The following is a 12,121-nucleotide window of genomic DNA, read 5'->3' on the forward strand; positions in this document are numbered from 1 at the left end:
CCATTTAGTCAAAATTTCTTTATATAAATTATGTCATATAATGACATTTAATCAGCTTCACACACACACAAACACACACACATACACACACACACACACCGTGCGGTTCATATACTGAACCAAAGCTGGTGCAACAGCGACACCAAGTGGACAGAAAAATCTATGCAGCCATAATAATAATGTGTGTGTGTGTGTGTGTGTGTGTGTGTTTTTGTGTATGTGTGTGTGTGTGTGTGTGTGTGTGCAGGTAGACGGCGTGCTGTGTTTAGCTGATATTCTAACAGATGAGAGCTGCTGTACTGAAGCGGCGAGAGCTGAAGCGGCGGCGGTTGTAGCTCAGATCACGTCTCCTCATCACACCACCACCCAACATCTCAGCAGCTTCATCGAGAGCATGCAGGACATCGTCTCCGCCCTCATCAGTACGTTCACCTCACACACACCTCAACTTCTCCTAGAATTCCTATAATTCTAATGTGAGATCATCCGTCCATGAGCTGAATCTGAGGGGTTCTGCAGCAGGACTGAGATACAGAACACACACGCACTGGAACCCAGTAGAGATTCTGTAACCTGAAACCAGAAAGCCTTCATCAAAAAGCTTTTTTATTGCTCGATTTTATTGGTCCAGACTCTGTGTGTTTTACACCAGGTTGTGTGTGTGTGTGTGTGTGTGTGTTACAGAGCTGTGTGAGACGGCGTCGTGTGGAGAGGTGTTCCTGTTAGCGTCGGCGGCGCTGGCTAACATCACCTTCTTCGATAGTTTAGCGTGTGAGATCCTGCTGCAGCTGAATGCCGTGCACATCCTCCTCTCGGCCTGCAGGGACCGCCAGAGAGTCGACACCCCCTACTCTAAAGACCAGGTACTGACCTGACCACGCCCTCGTCCACTACAGCGCCGATCATGTGACCAATTAAAGCAATAACAAGGCGGGGCAGTGTGGTGTAAGATCTACACAGTGTACGATGTGGTCTAAAGTATCTGGACACCTGAGCATGAGCACTTTTGTATCTAAACCCGCTACCACTCTACTGAGGAAGCTTTCCACAAGGTTCATAAGAGTCTGTGTGTGAGGTCTGGCTGGCAATCAACATTCCAATTCATCCCAAAGGTGTTAAATAGGGTTCAGGTCAGGAGTTTTTCAGGTTCAGGCAGCCAATCAGAGTCGAGCTCAGCGACAGTTTAACGGTTTACGTGTTTAACGTTGTTGTTTGTTGCTCCCTCAGGTCGTCACCATTTTGGCGAACCTGTCGGTGTTGGAGCAGACCGCCCCGGAGGTCCTACAGGAGAACGGTGGGTAAACACTGACCTGTACACGCGTCCCTGATCAGTGCATGCTGGCTGTAGTTTCCATAAACCATCACTGTGTTTTTTTTAATGAAGGAATTGAGCGGTTGCTGGTGCTGCTGGGAGAGAAACCTTCCTCCTCCAGTCCATCAGAGGGCGCCGCGTGCGAGCGAGTTCAGCAGAAAGCCGCCGTCACGCTGGCGCGCCTGAGCCGAGACCCTGACGTCGCACAAGCCGCCATCGAGCTGCAGGGTCAGTAGAGTTCATTCATTATTTTCTCTTTGGTAGGGGGCGCTGTGGGACACCGGGGTCAAATTAGAGCAGCCAACCCACCTTCTGCATGTTCAGAAAAGCCACAACTGTTTCCCTCCTGTTTTGTTTTTAAAGCTGTACCGCGTCTCATCCAGCTGTGCCGAACACCAGCCGAGAGGAACAGCAGCGACTCTGTACTGGTGGCCTGTCTGGTAAGTGTGTGTGTGTGTGTGAGGGCTAAAAACAACAACCTTCTGATTAACACATGAGAACCTAAAGCACTGAGCTTCATGTTTCTCTGTGTAGACACTAGATGTCAGTGTGGCAGCTGGAACCCGGTGGTTAGTGGGGAGTGTGACCCTGCGTGTGTGTGTGTGTGTGTGTGTGTGTGTGTGTGTGTGTGTGTGTGTGTGTGTGTGTTCCTCAGGCCGCTCTGAGGAGACTCGCAGCCGCCTGTCCGGATCTCATCGACCCGTCGGACCATCAGCAGCTGATCAAACCCAGACTGGTGGATTCGTTCCTGCTCTGCTCCAACATGGAGGAGAGTTTCGTCTGATACACCGCCGGACCCAGAACAAAGAACCTGAACCAGAACAAAGAACCTGAACCAGAACAAAGAACCTGAACCAGAACCAGAACAAAGAACCAGAACATAAAAACTGAACCAGAACAAAGAACTGGACCAGAACCTGAACAAAAATAAACAGAACCACAACAAAGAGCCTAAACCAGAACTTGAATAAACAGAACCTGATCCAGAACCAAAAAACTTAACTTGAACCAGAACAAAGAACCAGAACCAGGACAAAAACTGAACCAGAAGCAGAAAAATGAACCAGAACCCGGTTAAACAAAAGAACTGAACCAAAACAGAAAACTGAACCAGATCATAACATCACCTTCTTCGATAGTTTAGCGTGTGAGATCCTGCTGCAGCTGAATGCCGTGCACATCCTCCTCTCGGCCTGCAGGGACCGCCAGAGAGTCGACACCCCCTACTCTAAAGACCAGGTACTGACCTGACCACGCCCTCAAAGAACTGAACCGGAACCAGAGACAGAATCAGACATTTAGGCAGAACCAGGTCCAAAACCTACACAAAAGGGAAGATGACACCTAGAACCTGAACCAGAACCAAAAACAAAACACCAATCCGACTAAAACCAGAAATAAAACAAGGCCGTGACTAGAACCTGAAGTGGACCAGGAACCAAAACTATAAAAAAGATCCAGAATATAAAACCGGAACCAGTGATCAGATCAGGGTCCAAAACTGGAACAGTAAGCAAAATAAAATCCAACAGAACCGGAACCAGTCCGAGAAGCACAAACACTAACAGGAACTTCAGATACAGTACACAAAAGAACCAGAACCAGAACCGGGTCGGTGTATCAGTGGAACCACGACAAACTCTTGTTTAATCAGAAGAGAAAATATGGGACATCAAACACGCTCTCCATCAGGCGTCTAAATACTTTTGGTCATATAATAATATAATAATAATATAATGCATTTCTAACGTTACAGGATTCATTTTTATTATCACATGATTTTAATTCTGACACAAAATTACTGCAGAGTTACAGAGGAATGTAAAGAATTTTATTAAGAGCTGATTTTAATGTAAAGATTATAATATAAACACCGTGCTTTCATCTCTTTCATCTCTTTCATCTCTTTAATCTCTTTGATGTTTTAGGATGATGAGAAGAATTTTTTAGGTTAAAATCTTTTTTAAAGTTGATTTAATTGCAGTTCAGTATGAAATGTGTAGAAATAATCAGAATTAATTCATAAATTCAGTTTATTTGAATATTTTACACAGATGTTTGATCTTTGATCTGTTTAGTATTAAATTCCTGTTGTAATAAAAGTAAATAAAGTGATTTTATAAAGAATCTGAGCTCTGATTTGGCATTTTTGTACATCAGGAATATAAAAGTAGTTTTTGTTGTATTCGGGTGTTTAGATGGTGCAGCAACACTTCTCTGTGCCCATATAAGCAGGGCTAGTCCAACTGCAGCGATTAGATTTAACCACAAGTGTCACCATGGGGAAGTTACCGGAGCTTTGAGAGTCACAAAAAGCTGTGATGTCACTTCCTGTTGAGCTGTTGTTTTTAGCATGACTGAGGAGTAAGAGGAACCTTTCATGCATTAATTAGCATTTATTAGCGGGTCATCAGCAGGTACATCGATTCATTATCTCAACACCTCCACAAACTCCTCATCAGGTTGTATCATTTATCACAAGATAAGTGTAGCATTAACTGGATTAAGCTAAGCTAAGCTAGCAGGCACTTCTGACACAGCAGTGACCCGAATCATACAGCCAAAACAACACTGAAATGGTTTTGAGGCAGGTCCCTGAGCCTAAATCGGGACTTAATCCCAAACAAAGGCCCGTGGAGAGCCTGAAGACGGCGGGTCTGTCTGAGCTTTAGAGGATCTGCCATTACAAACGGGATAAACCGCCTCAATCCAGAATTTACATCTTCAAATAGTGTCACTGCTGCAGACGCTGGTGATGTTTTATGTTATTCTGGGTGATTGAGTGTAAATTAATATTGAAAATGCAAATTATATCTATTCAACATCAAACCCACATCACAATAAGAGAGCAAAACATCAAGGGGTCTGAAAATGTTCCAATTCCACTTTATACAGGACTTTATGTAATGAATTAATGAAGCGGCATCTGTAAATATTCCTCCTTCTTCTGAAAGTAATAACAGAACCGAGCTGCTGCGTACCTGAAAATATAAATATATATATGTACACCGATCAGTCATAACATTATAACCACCTCCTTGTTTCTACACTCACTGTCCATTTTATCAGCTCCACTTACCATATAGAAGCACTTTGTAGTTCTACAATTACTGACTGTAGTCCATCTGTTTCTCTACATGCTTTGTTACCCCTTTTCATGTTGTTCTTCAATGGTCAGGACCCCCACAGGACCCCCACAGAGCAGGTATTATTTAGATGGTGGATGATTCTCAGCACTGCAGTGACACTGACATGGTGGTGGTGTGTTAGTGTGTGTTGTGCTGGTATGAGTGGATCAGACACAGCAGCGCTGCTGGAGTTTTTAAACACCGTGTCCACTCACTGTCCACTCTATTAGACACTCCTACCTAGTCGGTCCACCTTGTAGATGTAAAGTCAGAGACGATCGCTCATCTATTGCTGCTGTTTGAGTCGCTCATCTTCTAGACCTTCATCAGTGGTCACAGGACGCTGCCCACGGGGTGCTGTCGGCTGGATGTTTTTGGTTGGTGGACGATTCTCAGCCCAGCAGTGACAGTGAGGTGTTTAAAAACTCCAGCAGCACCGCTGTGTCTGATCCACTCATACTAGCACAACACACAATAACACACCACCACCATGTCAGTGTCACTGCAGTGCTGAGAATCATCCAGCACCTAAATAATACCTGCTCTGTTGTGGTCCTGTGGGGGTCCTGACCATTGAAGAACAGCATGAAAGGGGGTAACAAAGCATGTAGAGAAACAGATGGACTACAGTCAGTAATTGTAGAACTACAAAGTGCTTCTATATGGTAAGTGGAGCTGATAAAATGGACAGTGAGTGTAGAAACAAGGAGGTGGTTTTAATGTTATGTCTGATCAGTGTAAATAAAGTTTTACACACGGTGTGCTGAATATTTTATTTTATATTAAATTGGTGTTTTTATTTAAACAAACACAGATCGACTCACCGCAGGAAATCGAAGTCGATGGTGGAATATTTGGCCTGTAGCAGAGCCCACAGACCCCAGGAGAGATGCCCCGCCTGCACACAGACACCATCACAGACGATAAATACCCACAGTCGCCACACATTCCCATTTTACTCAACACTGAAATCAAAGCTGCCCCAGCACCGCCCCTGTAAGCTCCTCACCAGAGAGAATTTACAGACTTCCACGTAGAGCCGCTGAACCTCCCCCTGGGACACGCCGGAGTCCCTCGTCCCGCCGTTGACCTTCAGACTCCTCAGGTAATGAGTTAACCAGTCGATCTGCAGCTCGGGACTCGGGTACAGACTGTAGTCCACGTTATTCACACCTTCAGAGAAGATAAACCATAAACCCTCAGATCATCCGTCCATCAGCGCGTTAATAACCACGGCGGGGTTCTCTCCTTACCTGCGTACTCGTTAAAATGGTTCCCGATGTCGTAAGCTTGGTAATTAAAGTCAGCGTACTCGTAATCGATGAATTTCACAACATCTAAAGTGGACAGAAACACACGGGATTAATATTAATAACGTCTAACATTGTCCACACCTCAGAGGAACATCTGTACCTACTGTCGTTTATTTTACATTTAGGTTACGGTGTGTGTGTGTGTGTGTGGGGGGGGGGGGTCACCTGATTTCTTGAGATTATTTGGGGTGGATTAAAGTGGATTGGCGGTTTGCGGGGGGTGGAAGGTTGGGTTACATAATTTCTAGGCTGTTGTTGCTGGTTCTTTGTTCTTCTTGGATTGCTTGGCTTGGGTTTTGGGCAGGTGGGGTTGGGGGTTGAACTGGTTTGCATCTGTTGTTGACACTGAGTTTTGGGCTTGTTTCTGGCTGGTGAGGTTTTAGGGTTGGCATGGGGACTACTGTTGGGTCTAATTTCTAATTTTAAGGTTAGGGTTTGGTATGTTGGGTTTTTGGGGTTGGTTTTAGGGATGTTTTTTGGTTTTATTTGGGTCGGGTTTTGGGGTGGTGTTGGGGCTAGTTTGGGGGAGGTGTTGGGGCTGGTGTTGGGCTGGTGTTGGGCTGGTTTTGGGGTGGTGTTGGGGCTGGTTTGGGGCAGGTGTTGGGGCTGGTGTTGGGCTGGTTTTGGGGGTGGTATGTGGGCTGCTGTGGGCTGAACTCTGGGGTTGGTTGATGGGCTAATATGTGAGCTGCTGTTGGATCTGGTTTGAGGGTGTTTTTGGGGTTGGTATGTGGAGTGGCGTTAGGGCAGGGTTTGGGGTGGTTTTGAGGTTGGTTTTGGGATGGTGTTGGGGTTGGTTTGGTGGCTAGTTTGGGGCTGATTTTGGGATGGTATGTGAAATGTTTTGGGGTGGTGTTAGGGTTGGTTTTGGGGCTGTTTTGCGGCTTGTATGTGGGCTGGTTTTTGGGTGGTTTTGGGGCTGTGTTTAGGGCTTGTATGTGGGCTGGTTTTTGGGTGGTTTTAGGGCTGTTTGTGGGGTGGTGTTGGGGCTGGTGTTAGGTCTGGTTTGGGGGTGGTATGTGGGCTGGTTTTGGGACTGGTGGGGTTGATTAATGGGCTGATATGTAGACTGGTGTTGGGGCTGGTTTTGGGGTGGTGTTGGGGCTGATATGAAGGTGTTGGTTGATATTGTGACTGTTCTGCACTGTGGTTGCTCTGTAATGCACCATCAGTACCAGTGAGAAGACCTTCAGTGATGTGATGAATAACTGATCTTCACCTTCGTCCTGGTTGTAGATGATGTTCTTGGTGAGCAGGTCGTTGTGACAGAGCACTGTTGGAGATCCGACGTCTGTTAGATGTTTCCTCAGATCCTCCACCTCACTGGATAAAACCTCCAGACTGGGGATCTGGGAGCTAAGTGAGAGGAGCTGGTCATGATCACGTCTGTACTGAGCACAATATTTGTTCAGTAAAAGTAAAGTATATATTTTTATTTGATTACTCTCTCTGCAGAAGCTCTTGGATGTTCTCGCAGCTCCTCAGCAGGTTGATGTAGTTTGTTAGTTTGGACCACAGGACGGGTTCCACAGACGAGCTCGACTCGGGTTTGATCGAGTGAATTCTGCCCAATTCTGATGCCACCAGCCTGAAACACACCAAATATAAACATGTGTATTTTAATGACACAGTGATGCAGTAGCTGGCGCTGTCTCCTCAGAGCAAGAAGGTCCTGAGTTCGATTCCCAGGTGGAGCAGTTCTGGGTTCTTTCCTGCATTTGATTTTGGGGCTGGTTAGAGGGTGTTTTGGGCTGGTATGTAAACTGGTTTTAGGGTGGTATGTGAACTGGTTTGGGGCTGCTTTTGGGGTTGGTTTTAGGGGTGGTGTTGGGGCTGGTGTTGGGGTGGTTTTAGGGGTGGTGTTGGGGGTGGTTTTAGGGGTGGTGTTGGGGCTGGTGTTGGGGCTGGTGTTGGGGTGGTGTTGGGGTGGTTTTAGGGGTGGTGTTGGGGGTGGTTTTCGGGCTGGTTTTGGGATGGTGTTGGGGCTGGTGTTGGGGCTGGTTTTAGGGGTGGTGTTGGGGTGGTTTTGGGGTGGTGTTAGGGTGGTTTTAGGGTGGTGTTGGGGTGGTGTTGGGGTGGTTTTAGGGGTGGTGTTGGGGCTGGTGTTGGGGTGGTGTTGGGGGTGGTTTTAGGGGTGGTGTTGGGGGTGGTGTTGGGGTGGTTTTAGGGGTGGTGTTGGGGGTGGTTTTCGGGCTGGTTTTGGGATGGTGTTGGGGCTGGTTTTAGGGGTGGTGTTGGGGGGGTGGTGTTGGGGTGGTTTTAGGGGTGGTGTTGGGGGTGGTTTTAGGGTGGTGTTGGGGGTGGTTTTAGGGGTGGTGTTGGGGTGGTTTTAGGGGTGGTGTTGGGGTGGTTTTAGGGGTGGTGTTGGGGCTGGTGTTGGGGTGGTGTTGGGGGTGGTTTTCGGGGTGGTGTTGGGGTGGTTTAGGGGTGGTGTTGGGGGTGGTTTTCAGGGTGGTGTTGGGGCTGGTGTTGGGGTGGTGTTGGGGGTGGTTTTAGGGGTGGTGTTGGGGCTGGTGTTGGGGTGGTGTTGGGGGTGGTTTTCGGGGTGGTGTTGGGGTGGTTTTAGGGTGGTGTTGGGGCTGTTTTTGGGGTGGTTTTCGGGGTGGTGTTGGGGTGGTGTTGGGCTGGTTTTGGGGTGGTGTTGGGGGTGGTTTTAGGGTGGTGTTGGGGTGGTGTTGGGGCTGTTTTTGGGGTGGTTTTTGGGGTGGTGTTGGGGTGGTTTTAGGGTCCTCTGTATGCCCCGTGTGTGTTAGTGTGGGTGCAACCCTCAGAGGTGACCAAAGTGCACAAGGGAACTGAGCACATCCAGATGGTGACAATACCACAAAAACAGAGGTGTAGGGGTTCCAGACAGACCTGTAGATGGAGGGCTGGTGGAGCATGGGTTGGGGGTGGTTTTCGGGCTGGTTTTGGGATGGTGTTGGGGCTGGATTTAGGGGTGGTGTTGGGGTGGTTTTAGGGGTGGTCTTGGGGTGGTTTTAGGGGTGGTGTTGGGGGTGGTTTTAGGGTGGTGTTGGGGGGGTGGTGTTGGGGTGGTTTTAGGGGTGGTGTTGGGGTGGTGTTGGGGCTGTTTTTGGGGTGGTTTTAGGGGTGGTGTTGGGGTGGTGTTGGGGCTGTTTTTGGGGTGGTTTTTGGGGTGGTGTTGGGGTGGTTTTATGGTCCTCTGTATGCCCCGTGTGTGTTAGTGTGGGTGCAACCCTCAGAGGTGACCAAAGTGCCCAAGGGAACTGAGCACATCCAGATGGTGACAATACCACAAAAACAGAGGTGTAGGGGTTCCAGACAGACCTGTAGATGGAGGGCTGGTGGAGCATGGGTTCCTCCAGAGCTCCTCCCTTCAGGAACTCGTAACACATGCCGTTCTGGAAGGTGCAGTAGAGTCGAGGTCCACAGCCGTGCGAGTGCAGCAGCTTCAGTATCTCCAGCTCCTTCTTACGGTCCACGAAGAGCTCCGTCATGCGCCCGTACACCCGCACCAGCACCACGCCCGACTCAGGCCCCGCCCAGCAGCCCAGCAGCTGATTGGTGATGCCATCTGTGAACACCTGATCCACCACAACACACCCGATAAACCGGAGTCCACATACTTACGGTCACATCATGGACTACACTATATGGTCAAAAGTATGTGGACACCTAAGCTATTTATACATCCTATTTGTGGCTGAAAGAGCCAACAGTGGTTTGATTTTGGAGTGCGTCTGTGAGGATTTGTGGTCATTTAGTTAGAAGAGTATTTGTAAGATCAAGCATTGCTGTTGAATGATAAAGCCCAGCTCTCAAGCAGCATTCCGATTCATTCCATAGCTGTTCCAGTCAGGGCTCAGACCTTCCCCAAACTGTTATTGCAAAGTCAAAAGCATCATTGGCATCATTAGCATACCTAAAACACCTGAATTAAATTCGGAGGGGTGTCTACATACTTCCGGGTCTATAGAACAAAATGTAACTGCTTCTTCCTGGTCAGGGTCTCAGTGGGTGTGAGGCAGGAACACCAAGCAGTCACAGGACACCAGACACTTTATCTACTGTCATCAAGAAACAATTTAGAGCAGCCAATCCACCTACCGGATGCTTCTGGGATCCAAAAAAAAGTGTGCAAGCGTGGATTAAACCCAGATCCTCAGGTCCCCCATTACTGTGCAGCACCCACCCCACCCCCTGCAGCCCTGACCGACGTCCTGCGCTCACGTACCTTCAGCTGGACGTCCTCGGGTCTCCAGTGTGGCCGGACGCTCCTGAGCAGCTCGGTGATCCCGGCTCGAGAGGAACGTTCCTCCAGAAACACGTCCACGTGCAGACAGTCGTCGCTCGGACCGGTGCGTACGGGCTCCATCGTCCTGCAGACCAGTACAGACCAGTACAGAGCCCTGGGTGTCGTGGGTTTTTGTACTGGGTGGTGAGATGTGACCAGCTGGGCGCCGCAGTGAGTCAGCAGGACGAAGGTTTTACCAAAGTACAACGTCCACCTGGTGTCCAGCGCCGCTCCACTGAGAGCCGTTATTTATTAACTTCATCTGCAGAAGATCTCAGAGTTCCACAGAAATGAAGTTCAGGGGTCAGAGAGGAACCCACACTCAGATCCACCAGATCCACCAGTTCTACCAGTTCTACCACATCTACTGGAGCTTCCATCAGATCTCCTGCAGAGCCGGGAACTGATCATCATCTCATCTTCACATTATCTCATCTTCTGATCTCCACAGGCCTGTAGACAGAGGGCTGGTGGAGCACTGGGTCCTCCCAGCACACCCAGCACCTGAGTGTACTGGTTTTGGGTACTGGGTAAAATGGTTTAAAGTGCTGGGTATACAGCTGTATAGATTTGAGTGAGAAAACTGGTTTTGAGTGGGTGTACAGGTTTTTTTTTCTGGGTGTACTGGTTTCAGGTGTTGGGTGTACAGTGTACTGGTTTCAGGTGGGTGTACAGGTTTTGGGTGTTGGGTGTACAGGATTTTTTGCTGGGTGTACTGGTATACTGGTTTAAGGTGTTGGGTGTACTGATTTTGTATGCTGGCTGTAATGCTTTACTGGTGTAGGGGTCTGAGTGTACTGGTTTAAGGTGATGGGTTTACTTGTTTCTAGGTGTACAGGATTAAAGTGCTGGGTGTACTGGTTTTGGGTGTTGGGTCTACAGTTTTTTGTTGCTGGGTGTACTGGTATACTGGTGTACTGGTTTTGGATGCTGGCTGTACTGCTGAACTGGTTTAAGGTGCTGGGTGTACTGGTTTAGGGTGTACCTGTATTGCTGCGGTTTCTGGTGATGAGTGTACTGCTGTACTGGTTTCCAGTCCAGGATCAGAGTGGGACTCCCAGTGCGTGAGACAGTAACTGGTTTATGGTGGTGGATGATGGTTGATGATGGGACAGTGTGTGACTAGAGAGGAAAGGCGAGTCGAAGCTTCTTCCTGCTGCAGGATGTTACTGTCCTGATCCTTCACCTCTCTGTACTACACACACACACACACTCACACACACACACACAGACAGTGGGACAGTGGAAGCCTAGTGTGTGGAGCTTTGGGCTACCAATCAGATGATTGTCTGATCACCATCAGAAGTGTGCTGTGGTATGATGTACCATGACTGTGGGGAGTTTGTACTACGGTGTTTCATTCTCGTCTATAATTAAAACTACAGGTTTGAACCTCTGTTGCTGGTGCCACCTCACCCACACTGGTATAGAACCTGTCAGAATATTTAGTGCCAGACAGGCCAGCCCACTACCTCAGGATCTGCTGTCCTTCACCCGGGCGCTCGGTCAGTCAGGAACGTTTCATCAGGATCAGTGAGCTCCTCCTCAACCGCGGCATCAGGGTTATACAGCACAGCTTCCTGCAGTGGGCACAGTGTCTTCCTCTGTGTGTGTGTGTGTGTGTGTGTGTGTGTGTGTGTGTAAGTGTGTGTGTGTGTGTGTGTGTGTGAGTGTGTAAGTGTGTGTGTGTGTTAGATGAAGAATGCTGGTGTAGGCGGGGTGTGTTACGAGCTTTATGAGAACGTGCTCCTGAATAAAGACAGGAAGGCCTCCGGAGCTCCGGCCGCGTCGCCTCACATTCGTTCCAGGAATCATTCGTTTAGGAATCAGAGAAATTGTTTATAGATTGAAAGACTTCCTGTTTGTGTTGGTTCACTTCCTGCTGTTCCTCCACAGATCAGGTACGACCCGCGTCGAGAATAAAAATAAATTTTACTGAGACACCGGGAGGAACAAATATGATCTGCAGCTTCCACAATGCACTGCCGTGATGCTTTCCAGCAAATGAGTTTAAAACTGAACGTCATGCACAAAACACTATAAAGTGTGTGTGTGTGTGTGTGTCTTCCCTTTAATCCAAACACTGAGTGAATCAGACACAGCAGCGCTGCTG

The 12,121-nt window shown here is 48.4% G+C and overlaps 2 protein-coding genes across 2 annotated transcripts in view; one reads left to right on the forward strand and one right to left on the reverse strand.

Annotated features, from left to right (window-relative positions):
* The window catches only part of LOC134319220 (protein inscuteable homolog), a 29,517-nt gene extending 26,332 nt beyond the window's left edge, over positions 1–3,185 (forward strand). Inside the window, exons 8-13 of the mRNA XM_063000276.1 lie at positions 248–422; positions 685–863; positions 1,228–1,294; positions 1,385–1,540; positions 1,676–1,752; positions 1,968–3,185. Coding sequence (XP_062856346.1) covers positions 248–422; positions 685–863; positions 1,228–1,294; positions 1,385–1,540; positions 1,676–1,752; positions 1,968–2,096 — 783 coding nt within the window. The 3' untranslated portion in view covers positions 2,097–3,185. The remainder of the gene's footprint in view (positions 1–247; positions 423–684; positions 864–1,227; positions 1,295–1,384; positions 1,541–1,675; positions 1,753–1,967) is intronic.
* A 142-nt stretch (positions 3,186–3,327) lies between these two features.
* zgc:113516 (uncharacterized protein LOC541449 homolog) lies at positions 3,328–10,173 on the reverse strand. The gene is made up of 8 exons (XM_063000286.1): positions 9,949–10,173; positions 9,042–9,298; positions 7,198–7,341; positions 6,973–7,109; positions 5,694–5,777; positions 5,450–5,613; positions 5,265–5,338; positions 3,328–4,293 (listed from the first exon to the last, which is right to left on the reverse strand). The coding sequence occupies exons 1-8, from the start codon at positions 10,087–10,089 to the stop codon at positions 4,224–4,226; spliced, it is 1,071 nt and encodes a 356-aa protein (XP_062856356.1). The 5' UTR covers positions 10,090–10,173; the 3' UTR covers positions 3,328–4,223.
* Positions 10,174–12,121: the final 1,948 nt, after the last annotated feature.

Source organism: Trichomycterus rosablanca, chromosome 8, assembly GCF_030014385.1.
Source record: "Trichomycterus rosablanca isolate fTriRos1 chromosome 8, fTriRos1.hap1, whole genome shotgun sequence".
In the NCBI taxonomy this organism is placed as follows: Eukaryota; Metazoa; Chordata; class Actinopteri; order Siluriformes; family Trichomycteridae; genus Trichomycterus; species Trichomycterus rosablanca.